The 27,105-nt window shown below is 40.0% G+C and overlaps 1 protein-coding gene across 1 annotated transcript in view; it reads left to right on the top strand.

The window, feature by feature from the left end:
* Positions 1–27,105, top strand: part of Rsbn1l (round spermatid basic protein 1 like) — a 68,052-nt gene that overhangs the window by 36,572 nt on the left and 4,375 nt on the right. The window contains exons 3-6 of the mRNA XM_076566336.1: positions 3,229–3,869; positions 18,225–18,362; positions 20,053–20,195; positions 26,331–26,498. Coding sequence (XP_076422451.1) covers positions 3,229–3,869; positions 18,225–18,362; positions 20,053–20,195; positions 26,331–26,498 — 1,090 coding nt within the window. The remainder of the gene's footprint in view (positions 1–3,228; positions 3,870–18,224; positions 18,363–20,052; positions 20,196–26,330; positions 26,499–27,105) is intronic.

Below are 27,105 nucleotides of genomic sequence, written 5' to 3'. Positions count from 1 at the left end.
TGAGGTTTTGTTTATTTCAAAATGGTTTAATTTGTGTAATTTACATGTATTTTCCATTATGGGCTTTGAGATTGCTATTAACACCTATGCCCAAACTGGGCGGTGATGGCACAGCCTTTAATTCACACACTCAGGAGGCAGAGGTAGGTGGATCCCTGAGTTCCAGGACAGCCAAGGCTATACAGAGAAACCTGTGTCAAAAAAACCAAAACACAAACAAGCAACCTATATACCCTTTAAATTATATTTTTAATCTTTTTTTTTTTTTTTTTTTTTTTGGTTTTTCGAGACAGGGTTTCTCTGTGTAGCTTTGCGCCTTTCCTGGAACTCACTTGGTAGCCCAGGCTGGCCTCGAACTCACAGAGATCCGCCTGCCTCTGCCTCCCGAGTGCTGGGATTAAAGGCGTGCGCCACCACCGCCGGGCTATATTTTTAATCTTATTGATACTTTTTTCTTATTTTATTGGATTTTGCTTAAGACTTCTTTGCTCTTTCATTTCGTTACTCCACTGTTTTACTCTTTATTTTTTATCTTTTTTTGAGTAATTTATTAATTTTTGAGACAGTATCTCATGTATCCCAGGTTAATCTAAAACTTAATATGTAGCCATACCTCTGAGGTCAGGTCTGTAGTTGTATGCTGCCATACTTAGTTTATGTAGTGCTGGAATTGGACCCAGGTGCTTCTTACGTTCCAGACGAGTATTGCACCACCTGAGTAACATGCTCAGTCCCTAGTTTTTGTTTTTAAGGTGTTCACCTGATCGGATGTTTTGGAAGTACATACCTAGACAGAATTTGTTTTCTCAGGCTTCCTAATGCTTTGACTGTTTGATACAGTTCCTCATGTTGTGGTGACCCCCGACCATAAAATTATTTCACTGCTACTTCATAATTGTAGTTTTGCTACTGCTATGAATAGAAAATATCTAATATGTAGGATAGCTTATGGGACGTGACCTACAGGTTGAGAATCACTGACTTAGATGACTGAAATTTGACCCCTTGATCCCTGGAACCTACATGGAAAGAAAGAACCCACTCCTGAAGGTTGTCCTGATTGCAGCACACATGTTGTGCTGTGCACGTAGCAGCTTGTGTACACACACACACACTAAAAAGTGAAAGAATGTTGAATGAAGGAAAAACACTAGGTGGAGGTGGTTCTTTTGGAGATTCAAATCTTTTGGGAACTGGCCAGAGTGGTTTAGTTTTGAAAATAGGTAGAACATCTTAGTCATAAAAACTAAAAAAATGAGAGACATGTGAACATGGAAAATTTCATGTAAAAGAAGCATTTTAAGAGTTGGGGCCGGGTGGTGGTGGCGCACGCCTTTAATCCCAGCACTCGGGAGGCAGAGGCAGGTGGATCTCTGTGAGTTCAAGGCCAACCTTGTCTCCAAAGCTAGTTCCAGCAAAGGCGCAAAGCTACACAGAGAAACCCTGTCTCGAAAAACCAAAAAGAAAAAAAAAAAAGAGTTGGGGATGTGGCTCAGTTGATGAAGTGCACCCTGCTATGCTGAAGCCCTGGATTTTGTCCTCAGCACTGCATAATACTGGGTGTGGAGGGCATGCCTATAATCTCAGGATGTGGGAAAGGAGGGAGGAGGATCAAGTTCAGGGTTATCCTCAGCTGTGTACCATGTTTGAGACTCATCTCAAAAAATGCATACCTCCTCCCCCCACATAGGCAGGTTGGGATACTTTTCTTTATGGCCTGTCGTAAGAACAGCAGCAAAGTGGAGTGTGATGGCCCAGGCCTGTAACCCCAGCACTGTAGTCCCTGCAGGCCGACTCAGAGGGTCATCAGGAGTCCAATGTCATCTTGCCTTAAAAGTCAGAACAACAGAGCTCCTCAAAAAGGGGTCTAGCAAGAAGAATCACGGTCAAGAGTGCTGGCTACTCTTTTCCGAGGACCTGGGTTTAATGCCTAGCACTGCACATGGAGGCTCACACCTCTCTCCAACTCTGTTTCTAGGGGATCTCACCTCCCTTTCTGGTTTCCAAAGGTACCGGGCATGGGTGTGGTACACAGATTTACTCAACAAAACAATCCCCCTTCCAAACAAAAACAGAAAGAAAGGAGCGGAAACAATGTCTTCTTTTCTGAATTGTTACTTTGTTGTCCTTTTTATATTTATCTTTGGAAACTTTTGTAACACATATGCATTTTCATAGTCTGCTTATTTCTATATAAGAAAAATAGAAAAATATTTATTGTGTGTATGTAAATGATGCGTGTGCTTTTGTGTACATACATAATAAGTTTTCTAATTAAGCAGCCTGTGTGCGTTAGGTTAGTCTTTTATTCCTGGAATTTCTGGGATTATGACCCAGAATCTGCTACCTTCATTGACAGAAATTCTTGAGTGTCTAAGCTACATTGCCCTTCTCCTCTCATGTCCTTCTCTTGTTTTTCCTTTACCTAGCACCTGGGCATCACTGGAACGCAGTGTAGGAGAGAGGATTCTGATTTGTCATCTCCTGTAGGGTACCTGCTGGGTCTTGACTAGAACTCGGTAGCTCACTGAGGAGGAAGGGAGAAGCTGAGGGACTGCTGTGCTGTGCTCTGCTCTGACACTGGTGTCATACTATGCGAATGCTTCTGACTTTGTGATTTATGAGTCTCCTTGGCCTCTGGATATGATTTTTTCTTTCTTCTTTCTTTTTCTTCTTCTTCTTTTTTTTTTTTTTTGAGACAAGGTTTCTCTGTGTAACAGCTCTGGCTGTCCTGGAACTCTCTTTGTAGACAGGGGAGCCTTGAACTCACAGAGATCAGCTTGCATCTGCCTCCTGAGTATTAGAATTAAAGGCATGTACCACCGCTGGTTGGCTGGATTTGATTTTTTAAAACTTCAGATAAAATAAACTTCATAATATATCCATGAGAACTATCTGAAGGGTATTGCTCACATTTATTCTGAGCTTATGCTTTTTACATTTGAAGACTACACTTTCTGAAACTTGACTCACTCATTACTTGGGTGAGCACTAGCACCGGCTGTGTCTCATTGGCAGTCTTGAGCCTGGTGTCTCTGTGTGTATGTAAAAGCAGAGAACGGATGAGAGAGAAGGAAAGACAAAATAAAATTTGAATAGAAAACGAATTCTCAGTGGTTTTTCAGAATTGTCAGAAGTAAATTTATTTATTACAAAACAATTCCTAAAAGCATGTTTTTTTTTAAGTAATTAAAAATATGGAGTTTCAAAAAAAATTTTTCCCAACAGGTGGGAAGGAGAAACCAAAAACAAGTGTAGAAGACTTACAAATTAAAAAAGTAAAGAAGAAAAAGAAAAAGAAACACAAAGAGAATGAAAAACGAAAGCGTCCAAAAATGTATAGCAAGTCTATTCAGACCATCTGTTCAGGATTGCTGTCTGATGCTGAAGATCGGGAAGCCAGAGGCATCTTAAATGATAACATAAAGGATTACATTGGAAAGCATTTGGATTCCAAGAACCGTGATTCTAAAATTCCTGATGACAGTGAATTGCCATTTGTCTCATTAAAGGAACCACGAGTTCAGAAGAACCTTAAAAGGTTGGACACTTTGGAGTTCAAGCAGCTCCTTCATATTGAACACCAGCCTAATGGAGGTGCGTCGGTCATCCACGCCTACAGTGACGAGCTCTCCTGCCTGTCTCCTGTGGAGATGCAGAGATTTGCCGAAGAATTTGTGGGTTTAGTGTTCAGTGAAAACAAAAGTTCTGCGGCTTTCTATGTAATGGGTATTGTTCATGGGGCAGCTACTTACTTACCTGACTTTCTAGACTACTTTTCATATAATTTTCCCAATTCACCAGTGAAAATGGAGATATTGGGAAAGAAAGATATAGAGACAACGACTATGTCCAATTTTCATGCTCAGGTAAGAGGTTTTGAGTTTTTGTTTTTTGGGGATCTTTTTTTAATAGCTTTTAATTGTACATTTTAGATAGACTTGTGTTTTTCCTCTTAATTTTACTGTAGGTTTCAGGTAAAAAGGTAAGACTACAGTGAAACTGTTTGGGAGTAACTTCCTGATGTGAATTTTTAACTTTAAATTTCAATTTCTGCTTTTTTATTCTACTTAAAAATCAGTTAATGAAATACCTAAGATTCTGGGTCTACCCTCCACCCCACCCCACACACATACATTCCCCCTTTTTCTTTGGACAAGGATTTCACTTGGACCAAGTAAAATTAACTAGGTATTTTCCAGTTCTAAAAATAGTTTCTTTTAAACCTGTAAATTACCTACAACTATCTTCTTTGTGATGCCCTGTAAGTGCTTAGCACTGGGTCCATCAAGTTAGGAGGTGCTAAAATGCATGCTAGCTGGTATAAAATCTATTGTGATACGAAGTAATCACAACTTAGTATGCAATTATGTGAGAACATTAGTGCATGTTTGCCTTACTTACTTTCTGTTGTTGTGAAGAGACACCATCACCAAGGCAACATATAAAACACATGGTGGCAGGCAGGAGACAGACACAGGGACTGGCTTGAGCTATTAAAACCTCAAAGCCCATCCCCCAGTGACACACCTTCTCCAACAAGGTCATACCTCTTAATCCTTCATAAACGTCTACCAACTGGGAAACAAATACTCAGGTGGGAGCCTGGGGGAGCCTTCTCATCCAGACCACCACAGCAGTTTAAGCTAATTTCCGTTTACTATTCTGTCCTACAGAACATTGTTTTAGAAACTGGAACAAAATCGAGTTTGAGGCTTTTTATGAGTGTGAAATGAATGAAAAATGGTGCTGGTTACCGGCAGAAAGGTCGTGGTCATGACAGAACCTGGTTGCTTAGTAGTGGAGAGCTTTATTAGGAGGAAGGGGTGGGGGAGCATGTGCGGAGAGCAGAGGGGATGACAGTGAGGTGGGGGGAGAGCAGAGCAGAGAGAGGGTGGGGTCTGCATCCGGCGTTTTCGGGGCTCCTGGTGAAGCGGGCTTATGGAGCTATACCACGCATACGCTGCTTACGTGACCACGCCAGCGCACTGATGACGTAAGATGCAAGACACCCTTTGCTTAACTCCTGAGCTGCGCATGTGCAGTCATTGTAGCTGGCCGGAGGGCAGAATTCTAAGTGTGGCCTGTCTAAAAGCCAGTGCCTTTTGTCACCGAACCATAGGTGAAGGGAAGTTCACACAGAGCCGGGTGTCTATAGTTGATTTTTTTAATTTTTAAAAATGTATTTATTTTTATTTTATGTGCATTGGTGTTTATATGTCTGTGTGAGGGATCCTCAGGAACTAGAGTTACAGTTTTGAGCTGCCATATGGGTACTGGAAATTCCTCTCGAAGAGCAATCCGTGCTCTTTACTGCTAAGCTATGTCTCCAGCCCCTGACTATAGTTGTTGGTCGTCCCGTGTCGTCCCCGTCCCCTCCCCCCCTCCCCCCCCCCCCCCGCCGGGGGTGGTAGTAACTGATGTAACATTCTAGTTTATGGGGAGGATAGAGAAAATCTCCAGGAGATCTTTCTCTACTGCAAGATTAGCTAATAGACTATTCTGAAGTTGTTAGCACTACTAGGAATAGAGCAAATCTCTTCCTTATCCCGGACCTTCCCTTTGCTAGAGTGTTTTCTTTCAGTTGATGTTCCCAATAGTGTGTTTGGTGTGTATTCTGCAGCATTCAGTAGCCTGGAAAATAGGGCAGTATTTACATTTTAATGTATGTATGAGGGATATTCCCTCAACAGCATATTTGAGAACAGCATCTTTGGAAAGGATATTTTAGAATGGAAAGGAAGCAGTAGAGCATTCATTACTAGCCAGCTCGTTTTGTAGAATTCCAGATAGTAACTTGTCTGAGAGCTACAGGTTCAGGGCTCAGTCAGGACTGGCCTGTAGGCTATCATTTATTGAATAGTAAGTTATTCTGTAGCATGCTTTTATTTACACTTTACAGTAGTTAAATATTGGTAAACTTTGGTGTATTTTTAGCAATGAAGAGACATACAATAATTACAAATGAATATTCCAGCGCCGAGGGGCGGAATGAGAGTGGTAGAAGCAAGAGGAGAAAGTCCTGCCACCTAGGTCATTTTCCTGTCGTTAATGTGTCACTTACTGTGCTAGATGGCAAGGTTTATACTGTTTCTTAGACTTCAAGTTGTTTGCACAATATCACAAATGTTCTTGCTGTCATACTTTGCAAGTGTGTTTCAGTAATTCTTAATGCGATAAACACATTCATGTATTAATGGTGATGTTTTTAAGTTAACTTTAAAAATGAATGTAGGATTACAGTAAATGATAAGACTTTCATTTCACGGTGGCTAGAAGGATGGCCCAGTGAGTAAAGGTACTTACTGCCAAGTCTGACTGCCTGAGCCTGCTCCCTCCAATGCACTGGGCAGAAGGAGAGAACCAACTTCTGTAGATTTTCTCTGATCTCCACATGTGCCTTTCCCAGTAAGTAAATAAAATGTAATAAAAAAAGTTTTCATTTTATGTAATATTTATAAAATGAAAACTTTGCTTTAGTTATTAAATAAAATGAGGAGCTGCATTTGTTAACAGGTCCAGTGTGTGGATCTCAGGAGCCACTGGGCTTGGTTTCCATTGATTTTTCAATCTTCTTCAGGTAAACCGTATAGGCAATTCTAGGCAAATGCTGCTTTTCTCTTGCTAGCTGTGGCTCTGACCCCAGGTCTTTTACTCTGTTGACTCAAACTTGTCCTCTACAAGGACTACTTTTGAGTCTTAGAATCTTTGCGAAATCCACATTCTTTTATCAAACCATCTTACTTATTTAGTGTGGAGCAAAAATATATAGTGAACTTCTCATTTATAATCTCCTCACATTGAATTCCTTTATTTTTTAATTTAACTAATTTTTTGTGGGTTTTTTTTTTTCTTTCTCTGCATACCCTTGGCTGTCCTGGAACTTGCTTTGTAGACCAGGCTAGTCTCGAACTCACAGAGATCTGCTTGCCTCTGCCTTGAGAGTGCTGGGATTAAAGGTGTGTGCCACCACACCTGGCTGTATTCTTTTCTTTCTTTATTTCATTTTCTTTTATCGAAAGCTTAGGAAAAATCAAAGAGATCAAATCAGACAAAAAAGCCTAGATGACTGAGGCTGTCTTCAGAGTGGGACTAGCTTTGGGCTTGTCCTTGAGCACTGGTTTAATAAAATTGGAGTCTGAAGACTAACATATTAGAAAAAAGTGAGCAGACTTACCTAGATCAGTTCTTTCTAATCTCTTGTTCTCCCAGCGAGAGCTGTTCTGTTGTTGATTTGTTTGTTTTAGAAATAGGAGCTGGTGAAGCCCAGGGTGGTCTAGTCTCTTACATAGCTGAGGCTGGAGTTGAGTTCCTGATCCTCCAGCCTCTACCTCCTAATTGCTGGAATTGCAGGTGTACAGCACATGTCGTTTTTTTTTTGTTTGTTTGTTTTTAATTATTATTATTTTATTTTATTTTACAATACTATTCAGTTCTACATAACAGCCACAGATTCCCTTGTTCTCTCCCTTCCTGCCCTCCTCCCCTTCCCCCCAGCCCACCCCCCATTCTCACCTCCTCCAGATCAAGGTCTCCCCCGAGGACTGGGATCGACCTGATAGACTCAGTCCAGGCAGGTCCAGTCCCCTCCTCCCAGACTGAGCCAAGCGTCCCTGCATAAGTCCCAGGTTTCCAACAGCTAACTCATGCAATGAGCCCAGCACCTGGTATCACTGCCTGGATGCCTCCCAAACAGATCAAGCCAATCAACTGTCTCACCTATTCAGAGGGCCTGATCCAGTTGGGGGCCCCTCAGCCTTTGGTTCATAGTTCATGTGTTTCCATTCATTTGGCTATTTGTCCCTGTGCTTTATCCAACCTTGGTTTCAACAATTCTCGCTCATATAAACCCTCCTCTTTCTCGATAATTAGACTCCCGGCGTTCCACCCGGGGCCTAGCCATGGATCTCTGCATCCAGATTCCTCAGTCCTTGGATGGGGTTTCTGGCACAACTATTAGGGTGTTTGGTCATCCCATCACCAGAGTAGGTCAGTCCCGGCTGTCTCTCGGCCATTGCCAGCAGTCTTTTGTGGGGGTATCTTTGTGGATTTCTGTGGGCCTCTTTAGCACTTTGCTTCTTCCTTTTCTCATGTGGTCTTCATTTACCATGGTCTCCTATTCCTTGTTCTCCCTCTCTGTTCTTGATCCAGCTAGGATCTCCCCCTCTCTTTCCCTCAACCCTCGCCCTTCATTGCTCCCACTCATGTCCAGGTTGTTCATGTACATCTCAGCCATTTCTCCATCATTGAGCGATCCTCGTGTCTTTCTTGGGGTCCTGCTTTCCAGGTATCCTCACTGGTTATGTGAGTAGCAGTCCAGTCATCCTTGTTCCACATCTAGTATCCTCCTATGAGTGAATACATACCATATTTGTCTTTCTGAGTCTGGGTTACCTCACTCAGGATGATTTTTTTCTAGATCCATCCATTTGCCTGCAAACCTCATGATGTCATTGTTTTTCTCTGCTGAGTAGTATTCCATTGTGTATATGCAGCACATGTAGTTTTAAAAGTTGTGTCTCTTAATCTGTTTCCCTCCAGGAACTGATCCCTCTTCCCATAAATCTTACTGAAGGATAATGTGTACACGGACAAGTGTATATTAGAGGTGAATACTCAGGAAGTGAACAGACCCATTGAGTTTAGAGCTGAAAGGAGCTGGAGGTCTTTCTCAAACCATTCTTTATCACTACTCTGCCAATCTCCCTGAACTCCAACATTTAAATGAATTCAGTTATATTTTAAGTGTATGTGTTTGTGTGCCAGACTGTGTGTATGTGTACCATATGTGTGAAAGAGCCCGGGGATGTCAGAAGAGTGTGTCCGATTCCTGGAACTGCAGTTGCACACAGCTGTGAGCTGCATGTGGGTTCTGGGATTGAACCCCAGTCCTGGAAGAGCAGTGAATGCTCTTAACCATCATGCCATTTCTCCAGCCCCAGCACATCAACACCCAGGCAACTATTATACTGAATTCAGACAAAAGGTTTACATATTTTGAACTCAAGTTTAATGGCACATGGTATTATGTTTGTGGCATCCATCTTGTAACAGCAGTGTTCATTTTTCTTATTGTTGAGTAGTATTCCATTGTAGGTATGTATCATAATTGTCCTAATTACTATAAGTGGACATTTTAGTTGTTTTACTTTGGTGTTGTTACAGTAGGGGCTTTGAATATTTTTGTTCATGTGCTTGTTGTGCAAATGTGTTTGTGTTGAAGTCTACCTATCATTTGAATGTCAGGATAAAAAGGTGCACAGATACTTGGTTTTGATAGGTTAATTACTGGTTTTTCAAAAATTCTTGTACCAGTTTGTATTCACATCAATAGTGAACTATATACTTTCGGTCACAGTTCTTTTTCATCTAACCATTGTGGGAACTCAGCAGTTAGTATTTCCCTGTAGTTTAATTTTTCTGATGACTCAAGATGTGAAACGCCTTTTACTTATGATTATTGTATACTAAGTACTGTCTTTGGTAGAGTTTCTGTTCCACTCTTTTGCCCTTTTTTTTTCTTTTTTCCTAACTAGTAACTTTTGAATAAATGTATTACCAAATAATACATCTCACTCGGTGTCTTGATTTATCATTCTTAGTGTTTTCTGACACCTAGAAGTCAAGTTTAATCTAATGTATAATTTTTTTCAATTATGATTAATGTAGTTTTTGTCCTATTTTAAAAATCTTTGTCTACTCCAAAGATAATGACATTCTTTGGCATTTTCTTCTGGAAACTTTTATTGTTTTTTCTTTCACGTTTAAATCTACAGTTTATCTCAGATGATCGAACAGCAGGAGATAAAAGATCAGGGTTCATCCAGATGTGGCGGGGCATGCCTGTGATCTGAGTCCTCAGGAGGCTGAGGCAGGAAGATCATGGGTATCAGGATTAGCATGGGCTAGATAGTGAAACTCTGTCTTTAAAAAATCAAAACTCAAACAGGGTTGGTGGTTTGAATATAGCAGGCATCCAGAAGCTTTAGCGTGAGTTGAAAAGATGCCCACGTCCCAGTACCTGCAGTTTCTCTTGTTTGTGAGTCAGCTGATCACACTGTGGGCCTCTTTCTGGGCTCTGCTCTTCTGGAAACACACATCAAGCCACAGTGGAGCCACCTCACTCCATGTAGAATGGTTCAGGGCCTGAGAGTTGGCTTAGTGGGTAAAGACCCTTGCCACGAAGCCTGGCAACAGGAGCCTGAGCCCTGAGTGCTGCAGTGAAGGAGAGAAGCAATCCCTCCGTATGTGTGCTGTGGGATACATTTCTCCCCCACCTTCAAATAAACAAATCTAAAAACCAAAAACCAAAAAAAAAAAAAAAAAAAAAAAAAAAAAGATTTTTTTTAAAACTTAAAAATAGAGTGTTTTTATTATTGTTTATATAAATATATAGTATATATTATAGGTATTATAAAAAAGACAAAGAGCAGCAAGTACTAGTGAAGGCAGATTAAAGAAAATCCTAATGGACTATTAGTGAAAATATTATTAGTGGAGCCATTACAGAATGGAGTATGGAAAATCCATAAATATATCAAGATGAAACTACCATGTGGTCCCGCATTCTCACTGCTGTTTATATATCTGGAAATGAAATTAGTAAGTCAAGGAGATATCTGTACTGTTATTTGTATCATAGCAGTATTTTTAATAGCCAAGAAATGGAAACAGTCTTATCCAGTGGAAGGATAAAGAATTATGTATGATATATGTATATATATGCATATGGATTCCTGTTCTGTAATTAGAAATAAAGTCTGCCATTTACTAAAGCATTACATTAAGTGAAATAAGCCAGGCAGATCAATCCCACAAGGCCTCGTGCATGGGACCTGAAAAAATGGATCTGTTAGAAGCTGAGTCTACAATGTATACCCGAGACTAAGGATTCGGGAGAAAGAAGGATGATTAAGGGTTGATCAGTGAGAAAGCTACATTACAAGTTGGCTAGGACTAAGAAGTGCTTACATGCTATTATACAGTAAAGGTGTCTACAGATAGGTGTCTTATGGGGCGGGCACCAAAGGCTCTAATTGGGAAAGTTTATTTGCCTTATTTATTTAAAAATTAATAGTAATAACATTTTTATTGAAGTTACAGATATTTTTAAAATAAAATGATAAAGGGACCGAAAAGAAGTCTCTGTCCATAAAGTGCTTGCATGAAGACCTGAATTCTTTCTCTAGCATCCTCAGAAAAACCCATGGCAGCTGAGCACTCCTGTGATTCCAGGGAGGCAGAGACGGGAGAGGTCCTGAGGTCTGGTAGCAAGCTAGTCTGACCAACTTTTCAAATTTCAGGTTCTGTGAGAGACCATATTTCAGAAATTAAGGTGGAGAATGATTGAGGTAGACAGCTGATTCTACCTCTGACCCCACACCCCCCAACACACTTTAAATAACCATCCATTGCAGTTCTGTTTGAAAGTATGTGCCTGAATTAGCATAGAAGTGGCTCCCCCTTGTGGCACTTTCCTTTATCTCAGATGGTGGATAGATTGTTATCAGTAAGAATGCACAGAGCGGGGAGGGGGGGGGCAGGGAGGTAGCTTAACAGGTAAAGGCATTTGCCATCAAGCCTAACCTGAGTTTGATCCCTGGAACCTGCATGGTGGAAGGAAAGAATGAACTCCCATGGGTTGTCCCGTGACTACCACACTGCACTCTTACATGTGCCTTGGTACAGCCACACACATTCTAACCCCTACCCCAAATTCCCTCCTCCATTTCCCATGACCATACACCCACTGAATAAACAAATAATAACAAATATTAGACAGTAATGTGATAGACAACCCACTTACTAAGATAAGAGACTGCTCTGCTCCCTGAAATGAACAATGGGACAGAAGTACCTTCTGCCAACATTTAACCTGTTTTTCTGTTTACTCTGATTGACACTAATACAGTTTAAATGGATGTGTCTTAAGTATTTTATGGATTGCTATGTGCTAAAACAGGTTTTGAAATAAAAATATTTCATGCATTCCTAGGTCAAACAAATTAGGTTTATTTGCTCTGAGCCTTCTCAAAAATTTAGTATACCTATGAGCATCTAATGCAAAGGGATTTTCCAAACTTACTTGACTATAGAAACCTAGTTTCAAGGAATGTACTTTGAGAAATAACAATTGTTTCTTGTAAATCACTTTTCATCTTCTAAAAGCTCTCATTATCTATTCTGCTCCCCAAATGGAGCAGTCTCTATGTAATAAAAATAGCATTCAGTCTTAGGAGTTTATTTCTGCTCATTTTTTTTTTAAGAATAGCTGCAGTGTTTCTTTTTTTATTTTATTTTTAATCATGCAGGTGTTATAAGTAATAGGTTTTCTAGTCCCCCTTCCCCATAATAGATTTCTCCACTGATGCAGCAAGCCAGATAGATCAAGCCAAATTGAAAAAGTATAATAACAGGTTTGTTTGAGCAAAGCGACTCCCAGGCAGGTTCTGTCATCCCAGAGATGCAGGCCAGAGAAGCAGCACCCACAGTGGGAGACTCTATAGGTTGTAGATGAGGGGTTATGATGCGTTCGCCACAAGCTGGGTTTGTGCCCAAGTTTGGTCAAAAACTGAGCTTTAGCTGGGAGCTTAGTTGTGCAGAGGCAACTTCAGGGGAGGGAGCCACAGTACTACCAAGAATGTGGTACTGAGTTCTTTGGTGCCTTTCCTTGGTTTGGATTTGGAGATTCTCTGAGTGGGGGAGTTTGGAGAGAGAGACACACAGGAATGGGGCTTTCCTGATCATGCAGGGCCAAGCTGGAGTTCCAGACAGGGTTTCTTTGTGTAGTTCTGGCTGTCCTGGAACCCGCTCTGTAGACCAGGCTGGCCTTGAACTCAGAGATGTGCGACCATGATAATATAGGGGTTTTTTTTGGAGAGAAGAGACTACAGGGAAGATTTAGATTAAGCAGTATACTTGGATTCATGCAGCCTGGGGGGGGCGGTTTGAATCCAGGAAGGTCTGCATATTTGCATGCTAGGCACTCTACCAGCTGAGCTACATCCTGTATTTCATTTGTATTTTCGAATGAGTAAATGATGTTGAACATTTTTCTATGTGCTCATGTTACATGTCTTCTAAATGGCACCATGCATATATAGTTTTTTTGCAAATAATATATGGCTACATATGTCATGCTTGTCATTTCCTTGGCTTTTTTGAGATCTGTCTATGCATCCCCTGCTCAAATCTATAGGAACTATATAATGTTTATAATTCATTGCATTTACTTTTTAGAAGCAAATAGTTACATCTTTTGTTTTTTTTTAAGGTTAATTTTTTAAAGTATATCAAAGTGATGGGTTGATGGTTTAATGAAGTAAATAGAAATAAATGTGTTACATCTGTTTATCAGGATTTGAGGTTTTCCAGATAAGCGATTTTTTTTCTTAATTAATGTTGCCAAGATTTTAGTAAAGATACAGTCTTTAGTTGCCGAGATTTTAGTAAAGATAGTCGTATATGACCATAAAGATATGACTGTATCTTTACTAAAGGTTCAAGGAACATGTGCACCATGACTTAACTTTCATTTCTGTCCCGTGTGTCATTATAATGACTTAATACATTATAATGAGCTGCTGCAGCTGTGCCTATCACTGTTCCTCCTCAATTCCACATTTGTGGGTTTTTAATCCCTTTGATCTGATCTAAAAGATTATTGTAACTGTGCCTAAAACAGGATCGCATGCCTACAGTGAGGGTTTTATGAACCACAGTCCAGTGACATTTGTTCAGCTACTCAGAGAGTCTCCAGTCCTTGCTTACCCTTCTCTCCCACATGCCTGCCTTCTGGGTCATTCCTACTAGAGATCGTTATAGGTGGTTTATTTTCGTGTGGTATTGTTGAACTTTATCCAATAAGTACATTTTGAGTATGACACACACTTTTGCAATAAAATGGGGGTCAAAATCAACCATTTGTATTTTTATGAAAAGCATATGTATTTTGTTTTTTTGCCATCTGTATAGTTTTCAGAAAAGGGGCATATACTTTTTCAACTTGAATACCTTATTATTACTTTACCATGGTTAAAACTTCAAGTGAATTGTTCTAACTGATTTCATATGGGTTTGTCTCGGTTAAATGTTGCATTTCAACATATTTTTGGTTGGATTAATAAAGAATTTTAATTAATGAAATGATCTTTGTCATCTAAAGCAGCCAGAATCAGTTAATATAGTTGAATAATATTACAATATACCTTTTGCACTATTGCCTCTAACAGGTTTGACCCATTTTTTTTCTGTTAATGATAAATTAATTTATATTTAAACATACAGATTTTTCTTTACAGGGGCTAAATGTTGGTTTTCTGAGTATTAGCTATTGTTTTTTTAAAACTTAATCATGGTTTTAGTATCTCCACCTCCCTTGCTCAGCTGGCCTCAAATTCACAATAACCTGTGTCACCTCCCCAATAGGTCTGGCTCACCTATCTGCATCTGCCCCTTCCCCCCCCCCCCCCCCCCCCCCCCGTTTTGAAAGATCTTACTCTGTAGCCTTGGCTGTCCTGGAACTTGCTGTATAGCCCAGAATGGACTCAACCAATAGAGTTCTGCCTGCTTCTATCTCCTGAGTGCTGAGATTAAAGATGTGCACCACACACTAGCCTTCTTCCTCTTTTTGTGCAGTGGAAATAGTTATCTGAATTTTAAGAAAACGTTACATGATAGTGGGGCAGAAGCCAGCTTTTTACTTTTTAGAGAAATAAATTATTTCGAACATAGTATGTCTTTATTTACATACTAGCTAAATAATATACTTTAAGACTTATATTTCCACTATTTCCGAAATCGCCTTTAAATTCACTTTAGACAGTGTTCTTTCCTGGTGTGTCTTTTGTATGCAGGTATTTAATTATTGCATATAGGACAAAAAGTTCTTTCTTTTCTTTCTTTCTTTCTTTCTTTCTTTTTTCTTGCTTTGAAAGTGTGTTAAACATACTCATGTCTGTGGAGAGCTCATATTGAAGTTGTGCTTACTACTTTAGAAGAATTCACTCATTGAAAAGTCTTTTTCAAAGGCCACTTTCTCTCATGATAAACCATATACTAAATGGGTCATTGTTAATTATTTGATGTAGTAAAGTGGACATGTGTTTATCTCATTTTTCATAACTTAATGTTTTGGTATTTTTTAAATTATTTATTGTGGTGGTAATCTAATTGTACTGAATTATTATTTTGATTGTATGTTAATAAATAAAGTTGTCTGGGAGTCAAAGCTATTAGAGCCATAGCAAGAGTGTGGCGGTGGTGGCACACGCCTTTAATCCCATAAGATCTCTGTGTGTTCAGGGATACAGTCAGCATTGGAGACATATGTCTTTAAGACCTAGGGGGCTGTACATTCAGACAGTGACGAGGCAGTCATGTGTTTGGGTTTACAACCAATGAGAAGGCAGAACAACATACTATAAAAAAACGAACCAACAGGAAGTGGGTCTCTTTTCGCGAAGCTGGGACAGCAGGAGGAAGGGTGAGATTTTAGCTCTGAGCTCTGACTTCTCGGCTCTCTCTTTTACATTGTTTCTGTGTTTCTTATTTAATAAGACGGTTGGTTACATCTACAATTTATTTTATTGGTGTTTTTCTTGTGTATATATCTGTGTGAGAGTGTCAGATCCTCTGGAACTGGAGTTGCAGACGGTTGTGAGCTTCCATGTGGTGCTGGAAATTGAACCTGGGTCCTCTGGAAGAGCAGCCAGTGCTCTTAACCACTGAGCCGTGTCTCCAGAGGACCCCCCCCCCCCCCCAGTTTCTTTGTGGAGGCTTGGTTGTCCTGGAGCTTGCTTTGTAGACCAGGCTGGTCTCAGACTCAGACCCACTGCCTCTGCTGAGACCAAAGGTGTGGGCCTCCACCACCTTTGCTTTGGTGTTTTGTTTTTCTCTTTGTGCATGGGCACAAATAAAAACAAGGATTTGGGCTGGAGAGATGGCTCAGAGGTTAAGAGCACTGACTGCTCTTCCAGAGGTCCTGAGTTCAATTCCCAGCAACCACATGGTGGCTCACAACCATCTGTAATGAGATCTGGCGCCCTCTTCTGTATACATAATAAATAAATAAAATCTTAAAAAAACAAAAACAAAAAACAAAAAAAAAAACAACAACAAGGATTTGTTGGTGTTTAGAACCGGTTAGTGACATAGGTGATATTTAAATAAATGCCTGCACAGGAAATGTAACTGCCTGTGTGATGTAGAAATATTCCCCCCTAAATTGTCCTTTGTTACATTTCAAAACCCTTGCAAAATTTGACTCTTACAGCATAAGTTGGTTTTACTTCTTCCCTCCCCTTCCCCCTCTTCCCTGTGTTGGGGATCAATCCCAAGACTTTATGAATGCTAGGCTAGAGATTCCACACATCTGTACCCTCAGCCCTCATTTCTCTATTGAATAGCCTTTCGGTGTCTCATAACTCATCTGGTCACAGGCAGATCTCAAACCAAGGACACGAATGCAGAATCATTTAACAGAGTTTCATGTTGTATTCTGATATATTCACTAGAGTTCAGATTGGTAACCTTAGCTTTGTTAAAGACTACCTTACTGAACCACACTCAAGACCAAGTTTCCTACGATGGTGCTGTTTATGCACATAAGCTACTAGAGCCTGAGAGTGGTGGAAAGTCAAGTTTAGACTTTCAGTTTAGTTTCTATGGGACAGTGGTCCTCAACCTTCCTCATGCTGGGACCCTTTAGTACATACAGTTCCTCATGTCCCTCAACCATAACATTATTTCATTGCTACTTTATAACTGTAACTTTGAAACTTATGAATCATCATGTAAATATCTGGTGCAACTCAAAGGTTGAGAACTGCTGATGATAGGACCTTTTAGGTAAGATGGGGTGTAATCTGTACATTTTGTGACTTGGGGCTCGGTTTGTGGAATCCAAGCAGTAGGTCAGACCCTCATTGTAAGATTGGGGTATAATCTATACATTTTGTGACTTGGGGCTTGGTTTGTGAATCCGACTAGTGAATTTTTTAATGGATAATGAAAAGTTAAACTTTGAAATTCTTATAAATAAACAATGCTCATTATGATAAAAACTTAAGGAATCAATGCTTGTTGATTTTGATAAGAGTAAAATTCTCATGTCTTACAGTTATTCTCTATATAGTATAATAGAGTATTTACTGTAACGTTTCCTAAAGTATGTGGGTTGGAACTAAGGCACTTTGCATAACTTAATACTATGTCGCTGCAGTTGTATAGATTTTATAAGGAGACAAAAGCTTGGCCATCTAGGTTTGCCCATATTACAGGACTGTGTTTTAAACTAGGAAGGTCAGTCCTAGGCAAACTGATCAGCCGATCTTCTAAATACAGTGGCCACAAAGTCTTACTTTGTAAAAAATGATCATTGGGAATTTGATTAAAGTTTGTTTAGGAAAATAAGCTTAAAATAATACCTACTCTTTTCTATTCTCTGTATGCTAACAAACTGTCATTCTGTGAAGAATAAATGTGCCTGTGGAAATCCAAGTGTCAGCAAACCGAAAGATGTAGGCTGCTTTTTTTTGAACATTTGGATGTCACACAGTGGCTAGCATTTTAACAGGGGCTTTATATTATGACCATTACGTTTTCTTCTATAATCTGGGGTCATAATGTGAGCAGAAAGAGTTGATGTGATATCTGAAATTAGCTGGTTGATAGCAGAAGTGAGTTTATGGCTTAGGATTTCCAACTCTGAATTTCAACCATTTCATCAGAGTTCATGATAGAAATGTGAACTGGCCACTAGTTAAGATCTTGATCCAGAATGAAAGATAATCTTTAGTGGCTTTTGACATTTAAACCTTTGGTAATGGGGCTAATTTGACAGTTGTAATAAAAGATAGGAGCTGTTGATTTAGAAAAATGATGTGTCATTTTGAATATTCTTAGTAGCATCATGTATCAAACAAGGAATTCTTATGCTATTAGGAGATGGTGCAGTCAGTTGTCTATACAGTGTTGTTTATTTGAACTCTTCTAATGAGTAGTTTGCAGAGAAAGAAATGGAAAGTAGCTGGCTTAATTCATATTTTTTCTATAAAATGCCTCTTTATTGTAATTACAGGCTTCTTGTGTTTTTTCTTGCCTTGTATTTTCTCTATTTCTTATCATGTTTTATTAGTCTGAAACGATGTAATTCATTGATATGCAACAGTAGCAAACACTTGATGTCTACATGTCTAACTTTGAATTAAATTCATGTCCCTCAGGTAAAAAGAACATATTCTCATGGTACTTACAGAGCTGGCCCCATGCGACAGATAAGCTTGGTGGGAGCCGTTGATGAAGAAGTGGGAGATTTCTTCCCTGAGTTCCTTGACATGTTGGAGGAATCACCATTTTTAAAAGTAAGAGAACATCGTAACATTCTAAATTGTGGGTGTTGCTTTCAGGTTATTGATACAGATGAATGGCTGTTTAGAATTAATTTTTAAAAAATTTTATTTAAATCTGAAGAAGGAAAAGGAAGGAAACGGTAATTTTGTGCTGTGTATGTGTGTAGTTTCTCAGACTTAATTGTGCTGGCCCAGTTAAAGGGTGAGCCAGCAACTGACATTGCCTGTTCCTGTAGATGAAGCACTCAAGGATTTAAGACTCCTAGAAAGGATACCTAGCACACATTTTAGGAACCAAGGTGTGTGGGCTTGACATGTGGGAAACTGGCCTGGGAGATTGCACAGCTGTATAAAACATGTAGCTCATTCTTATTAGTACATGTGGGGTTGGGGCACATACGAGCCATGAGGTACACACAACCATCAGCAGACAGCTTTTCTGCTGCTCCCCCCCCCCCCCCCAGTCTTTTTCATGTTAAGTTTCATCTCTTTTTTTCACATTTGCACGAATTGTGGGGCTGGAACTCAGGTCACCTTTTGTGTGCCGAGCTCTCAGCGCTGAGCTGTCTTGCCAGCCCTCCCTTTTAGTTTTGAAGCAGCTGTTGGCTGCACTTTTTATGGGTTGCCTGGGTATCCCATTGAGAGAGAAATCTCTGAACTAGGTAGTTAATTATTTAATAATCACTAATTCAGAGATGAGTGTGACCCTGTCCTGAAATGTAGGGCCGTGGCACACAGCACACATAAGCTGTTGCCTCTTCTCATTCACTCCAGTGTGACTGGTTTCCTGCCTATGCGTTTATATATGCTGGCTCCACCTCCCCTTTATTTTACTTTCTTTATAACTTTTAAACTTTTTGTTTCTTTCTCCTTTTCCAGTGAGTCAAGTACAGATAATCATTATTAAGCAGTATTTTGTAGAATATTACTGAAATAGTTGCTTCAAATTTTATTTTAAGCATTGTTTCTAGAAAACTTAGTTCTTTTTTCCAATGGGACTATGAGGTGATTGAAAACCCCGTCATTCCATCCTAGTGATCTTGTCTTCTTCCTTCCACCCTCCCTCACTTCTTTAAAAATTTAGCTTCTGCTTTAAGACAATCAGCCTTTTCAAGAAACTACTAAACAAGTATTTTGATTGGTTCTGTTTTTGATGTTGTTAGTATTTGATTATCACCAATTAAGGAAGCATTTTATTCTTTAAAACTCAAGTTTGTTTTCAAGGTTGTTGTGTGTAGAGACCACTTGCTAATTTTCACGATTTATTAAAAATATATAACCCTGTGTTTGCTAGAAAGAAAAATGACCAATGATGAATACATTGACTCCTACTTCTTAGCAGGGTGGTTCACTGAATTATCGGAGCGCAGTTGTTTTTCTGGTGTGTTTGAAGCAGAACCTTTTGAAGCTAAAACATATGAATAAATTTCTTTCTTCTCCAGTCTAATTTTAGCCTTTGTTAGTACATTGTAAACATTATTATAAGGAGAATTAAAGAGTAAATTTTTTTATATTATCAATCTGTTTCATCTGTTAACTTTCAGGTCAACGTTTTGTTTTTTCTTTTGGGATTATAATATGATTACATTATTTCCCTCTTCTCTTTCCCACCCCAACCACATATCCCTCCTTGCAATAGTTTTAGTATGTATTTGAAGATATATTTTGAAAATAATTAATTTGTGTAATTATTTGTTTCTAGTGTACATTGCCGTGGGGAACACTATCTAGTCTAAAGTTAGAGAGTCGGAAAGACAGTGATGACGGTCCCATCATGTGGGTGCGTCCAGGAGAACAAATGATCCCTGTGGCTGACATGCCAAAGTCACCCTTCAAAAGGAAAAGGTTTGTCATGCACAAGGGAGGATGGCTTGGGGTGTGTGTATGTGTGTGTCTATTGTGGAAGGAGGAGACATTTATAGCATAGGTGGAAGAAAATTCCCAAAATAGGCAATATGTTAATATACTTGGTTATAAAACACCCACAATAATGAGACATGAGAAATAAGCAAATGAGAATAAATTACAACCAGGAGTGTGTAGTTGGTTGTTTTTTACTCTTTGGGCTCTTTACTCTTTTGGGGGGCCCACTACCCAGCTCCCAGATAATCACATGGAAGCTTATTCTCTGTAAATGCCTGCCCGGCCTTATCTTGGCTTGTTTCTTGCCAGCTTTTCTTAAATTATCCCATCTACCTTTTGCTCTGGACTTTTTTCTTTCTCTGTTTCTGAATATCTTTCCTTCCTTCTTACTTCGTGTCTGGCTGTGTGGCTGGCCCCTGGATTCCTTCTCTCCTTTTCTTGTTACTTGATCTTCTCTTTTCTCCTTCTATTTATTCTCTCTGCCTGCCAACCCCAGCTGTCCTTTCTGTTCCATTGCTATTGGCCATCCAGCTTTTTATTAGATCAGTCAGGTGTTTTAGATAGGCAGAGTAACACAGCTTCACAGAGTTAAACAAATGCAACATAAAAGAATGCAACACATCTTTGTGTCATTAAACAAATGTAGCACATCTTAAAATAATATTCTACAACAGGAGTGGAAAAGATGTCACTCATACAGAGAAATAAACTTTAGAATAAATTTAACAAATATTCAAAACTTGTATTAAGAGCTAACCCTCCTTCTGGGAAGACATAAAATAATGCAAAGGGAAAAGTTAAGTCTTCCAGATTGGAGAGGAATGATGGACACTTCAACTGGTTTTTCATTTCACATGGACTTTTACTCCTAAAACTGGAGAGAATGAATTTACATCTTAAAAAGAAGAAACTGAAAGAAGGAAGTAAAGGGCACTAAGAGTTACTGAAAATTACCACGAGACTCAAATAGTCGCCTTTAATCCCATCACTCAGGAGGCAGAGGCAAGCACATCTCTTGTGAGTCCCAGGACAGCCAGGACTACATAGAGAAACCCTGTCTCCAAAAAACCAAAACCAAAAATCAAAACAAACAACCAAATCCTCAAATAGATTATTGGAAGAGGATAAAACTAATAAACAGATCTGAATATATTTACACTTAATATATCTATGAAGACAGGTGGAGAAAATGAAGTTGGAATTAATTGTTGGTAGTCTGTCTTAAAACAGAAGCAGAGTTCCTGTCTCATCAAAAATGTTAGTGCTTAACTGATAAACAGTAACATGCCACCATAAAACTTAGAAGCCTGAAAGACATCTTCCTAGCAGGGCCCAAGCAGACAAACCCAGCTAGCTAGTGGCAGTACTGTTTGAGGGAGAATAGGTCTCAACAGGAAAGTCCAGATCAATTATTGACTAGATTAAAATGTGACAGACGAAAGCTAATTCACCAAGGAGACTTCCCAGCTGATGAGAATATGTAAAAATCCAGTAGAAAAACAGTCACTTGGCAGGTGAGCTTTATTTGATAGCGGGGGTGGGGGTTGATTTCTGTTCATAATTTTGTCAACAAATAATAATATTACAGACTTACAGGCATATGAAGTAAGCCTTTTATATATTGTTTATAGAAGAGTAAGCAGTTTTGTGAAAGTAACATCTAGTTGTGATCTCTTACCCTTTGGAAGATCTATTCTGAGAAATAAAAACACCGAAAGCTAGTATGTAGGAATATTAATTGTGTCATTGTTTGTAGTAAGAAAGAAATTTAACTGGATCTGAATGTCCACCTTTAGGGAATGGTTGAGTGAGTATATTTCATATATTCTTGTAAAAAGTTGGTAGAATATTCTTAAGATCTGAAAGGGTATTTGTGTTGGCCACTTTGTAGGTTGCCATGACAAAATATCTGACAGCAGTCTCAAGGAAGAGGCCGTGTGTGTTATGTGTATTGAACAAAGGGTTTTAAGAGGAGGAGCCACCATGGCAGCAGAGCACGAGGCATCTGCTCCTGTTCTGTCCATCAGGAACATAGGCGTGCTAGTCCTCTTTGGGCATTTCCTTTGGGAACTCTTCTTTAGTTTGGAACTCTAGCTGGTGGAATGGCACCCCTTGTATTCAGGGTAGGTCTTCCTTCCTCGGTTAAATCTCTCTAGAAGTTCCCTCAAAGACAAACCTAGAGGTATGTATTCTAGGGGATTACACATCCAGCCAAGCTGACAAGATTAAACATTGTAATATTCACAACACTTAAAAAGAGCAAACTGTAGAAAAAAATCAGTGTAGAGGCAAAAGGTCAAAAATGAGAGCAAAATGGATCATACTTTTTCAGGCAGGGGCTACTTGGAGGCCGACTCCATTGACATGGTTTCTTCCACAGCCATCTGGAGCCCAACTCCTAATGGGCGGGGGACCTGCACAGAGATCCAGGATTGTGAGAAATAATGCTGCCACGTTTACTAGTCAAAGTAATAAAGGTGCTCACTTACCTATCCAAACAAGGACCAAATGGCCCAGGATAAGACCAAATAACTGCTCCTCTAGCTGCTGTAAAAGAACACCTACTGCTCCCTTTGCTAGGCTTGCTGCAGTGTATTTCAGTAAACCCTCTTTGTGATTTCATGTCCTCCAGAATTCCAGATGACTGTTTCACACTGTAATCAGGAATGAATCTAACATGATTATTTGAGACAGGGTCTTGTTATATATTCTGAACTGGCCTTGAGTTTGAGGTTCTCCTACCTGAATCTCCTGTTGGGATTACAGTCCATGCATTACCATGCCTCTTTTATTATTCTGTTTTTATGAAAAGGAAAAAAAACTGTCTGTGAATATGTATTTGTGTTGACAGTATGGTGGCTCATGCCTGTGGTCCCAGTATTCAGGAAGTTTAGGCAGGCAGATTACAAGTACAGTGGGCCAGTCTGTGCTATATAGCAAGTTCAAAGTTACAAAAGGAACTCTGGCTCCAAAAAGCACTGTGATCTTTGTGTAGTAGACAGTGGTTAACACAGAAACTCACAACTGGTCAGAGTGAACTGAGTGTCAGTGTCGTGTTCATCCATAATAGAACATTGATAACACCCCGTTACCCAGACGGTTAATACAGGAGAGGGAGGGAGCATTGTAAGAGCCAGAGGTCAGAGAGGACCCCGATGAAGTAATATCCTCTGGAAACAAAGGACTGCTGCATTTGTGAACTCACAGCTGTGGTCGCCTGCATAAGACCAGCAGAAGATGAAGTCAGCAGTCTAGCATGAAGGGGGCCAGGGAATCATGAGCCTTGACTCCTACCAGTTGACAGCTGATTTCTGAAGGAGGGACAGTCCAGTTTTGTTTTGTTTTTTTGTTTTTTTTTAAGAGTGTGGTCCCTGGTAGGAAAGGTCAGCTCTGTCCCAGTGGATGTTTTCTGTCACCCATGAGCAGCACAAAAAGGGCTTGTTGGGTTATTAAAGAAGCAGGGAGGTAGGGGGAGATCTGGGAGGAGTTATAGGGAAGAGTAGGAGGTGATTATGATGAAAATATATTTTATGCATGTGTGATGTTCTCAAAGAATTATTAAAATTTATTTTAAAAACTGTATGTGTACATGGAGCAAAAGTTGGAAAAATGTACACTAAGTTAACTTTGTGGTCATAGAGTTGGGGGTGCTAGGGTAGAGTGTGGCTTTTTTTCTGTAGATACCTAAAATGACTTTAATGGTTACATGGATTATTAAAAACAACAAAACAGGGTCTGGAGAGATGGCTCAGGAGTTAAGAACACTTACTACTCTTGTAGAAGACCCAGGTTCCATTCCCAGCACCCACATGGTGGATCACAGCCATTCATTGCCAGAGATCCAGTGTTCTTTCTGACTTCTGAAGGCATCAGACACACACATGATGTATTACATCTATTCAAGCAAAACATTCATAAACAGAAAATGAATAAATCTAGGACAAGAAACAAGACAGGACAAGATGACATTGAGTAGCTGGTAGTTCTCTTGATGCAGAGACTTATTGACTTGTTATGTGGTGTCTACTGCTTAATAAGTAATGGAATTAATGAGTTGTTGCTAAATCGGTAACAATCATAAAATTGTGTTTTTCGGAGCTTATTTTCTTTTTTTTTTTTGAAAGATTACTTTAATTTTTTTTTAAATTATGTGTTTTTGTTTGGGTATGTGTCTGTGTGGGTATGTGCATTTGTGGGTGTGTGCATGTATATGCAAGTGCTGTGTCTGTGTGTGGTATGTGCATTTGTGGGTGTGTGCATGTATATGCAAGTGCTGTGTCTGTGTGTGGTATGTGCATTTGTGCGTGTGTGCATGTATATGCAAGTGCTGTGTCTGTGTGTGGTATGTGCATTTGTGGGTGTGTGCATGTATATGCAAGTGCTGTGTCTGTGTGTGGTATGTGCATTTGTGGGTGTGTTCATGTATATGCAAGTGCTGTGTCTGTGTGTGGTATGTGCATTTGTGGGTGTGTTCATGTATATGCAAGTGCTGTGTCTGTGTGTGGTATGTGCAAGTGCCTGTGGAGTGCAGAGGTGTTACACCCCCCTGGAGCTGGAGTTACAGGTGGTTTTGAGCCACCCGACTTGGGCTCTGGAAACTGAACTCTGGTCCTCTGCAGGAGCAATCCTGGCTTTTAACTGCTAAGCCAGCTTTCCAGCCCTCTCAATGCTTGCTTCAGGATTATTATTATTTTGAGACAGGGTCTCTCTACATGGCCCTGGCTGTCCTGGAACTCACTGTGCAGACTAGGGTGGCCTTGAACTCAGAGATTGGCCTGTCTCAGCTTCCCAAGTGCTGAGATTAAAGGTGTACGCCGTTACACCTCACCTGTTTCAGGAACTTAAACAACGTTAATCAGGAAGTCTGGTGCCAGAATAATATAGACACAAACTTCTAGAGGGAGATTCACCAGTCCCTGGAGGAATTTCTATGTACTACAAGGTTTAGAGCCCATGATACATGTGATGCTTTCATGGCCTGTTGCAGTCCAGAAAATGACAGTACCTCATCCTGCTTGTGTGTTGAGGGATTTGAATGTGATGTCAGCTTGAAATCTGTTAGCTTTCTGTAGAAAGCAACAGCATGATTGAACTTTCTGACACAGGTAGAATATTAATCATAAAGAGCAAAACAGTATATTACAGTCTGGTAAGATGAATGCAGGGATGCACAAAGAGCAGCAAGCAGTAGAGTGGAGAGTTACAGCTAGTGAATGACTCACACCGGAGGAGAGATGAGGAGAGGGACAAATTATGGAGGTAGTCTGGAATAGCAAAAGCATACTGCACAGAGGGAAATGATAGCTTCTGGTTCGTGTTGTTTCACCCATTTCCCCATTCTGTAGACTAACTTTGGAGAAACCTCTGCAGTGTGTGAGGATAAGTGGGTAGCGGGTTTTGTGTGCCTAGGAATTCTAGAAGACAAGAGGACAAGACGGCCAGTGGAAGATGGCTTTCTTTCTGCCTCTAGTAAACTCTTTTGTGGAGCCACTGCCCAGGTCGTCGTCTTTGTTAATTTTGGGGGAGGGAGAGAGCCTTTTTTGCTAATTTATATTTTATCTTTCTGTTAAATTCTCCTAAGAGTAGTAGCCTCATCTGTCACTATAGTCTCCCTTACTAGTCTCAATACCTAGATAGTAACAGGCATAAAGCATATGTCATGAATATTGAATTAATGCATTTAAAAATTGATCAGTTAGCAGGGCAGTGGTGACGCACTTAATCCCTGCACTTGGGAGGCAGAGGCAGGTGGATTTCTGTGAGTTAGAGGCCAGCCTGTTATACAGAGCAAGTTCCAGGACATCCAGAGTGGTTACATAGAGAAACCCTGTGGTGAAGAACCCACCCCCACCCCCCTAACAAAAGAAAAAAAGAAAAAAGAAAAAATGGTGTTAATTCTAGAAGTATGTGTTGGATCAGGTAAGTGCACAGTTTCATACAAAGTAGCCCCAAACTCCAGGTGTTTTACAGACTAGGGAATTGACATGTCTAGTTTTTGTTTGCCTTTATTCATTTTAAGAATTAAGCATTTCCTTTTGTCTTTTATTGTTTGATTATGGAATATCTGGGAAGGAAACAAGCCTCAGTATTTAAATGCAAATCTCTTTTAAAAAACAGAACTACCAATGAAATAAAAAACCTGCAGTATCTACCTCGGACCAGTGAGCCTCGGGAGATGCTGTTTGAAGACAGGACGAGAGCCCATGCGGATCACATAGGACAAGGCTTTGAGCGACAGACTACAGCTGCTGTCGGAGTGCTGAAGGCTGTGCACTGTGGACAGCGGTACATAGAACTACTGTTGTTGTTTTTTAAGATTTATTTTCTGTGCCTGAGTATTTTACCTGAACACCACGTGTGCAGTGCCTGCTGAGGCCAGAAGAGGGCATCCGATGCCCTGGAACTGGAGTAACAATTGTGAGTTGTCCCATGGGTGTTGGAGATGGACCTGAGTCCTCTGGAAGAACAGCCAGTGAGTGCTCTTCACTACTGAACTGCTGCTGCTCCTGCCCCCACTGTTGAGTTTTTGTTGGCCATGGCTGTGCTGGAGCTTGAACCCAGGTTCTTGCTCATACTAACTACTGTTATTTGATTATTTTTTTCTTTTGTGGTTTTTGAGACAGTATATTACTATGTAGCTAGCCTTACTATGTGTGACTGTCCTAAAACTTACTATGTAGATCAAGCTAGCTTCAAACTCACAGAGATCCACCTGCCTCTGCCTTCCAAGTGCTGGAATTAAAGGCATATGTCATTTAAAACCTTTATTGGGCCACACAGTGGTGGTGCAAACCTTCAAGAAAAATTGAACTGCATTTTAAAATGAGATATTTAGTTTTTATGGTTTGTATAATTTACTGATAATTATGACAACGATACTAAAGTAAAGAAA

The sequence above is a fragment of the Peromyscus maniculatus genome, chromosome 3 (assembly GCF_049852395.1).
Source record: "Peromyscus maniculatus bairdii isolate BWxNUB_F1_BW_parent chromosome 3, HU_Pman_BW_mat_3.1, whole genome shotgun sequence".
NCBI lineage: Eukaryota > Metazoa > Chordata > Mammalia > Rodentia > Cricetidae > Peromyscus > Peromyscus maniculatus.
The sequence above is the reverse complement of the archived record's forward strand: the minus strand, read 5'-3'. Positions and strand labels throughout refer to the sequence as shown.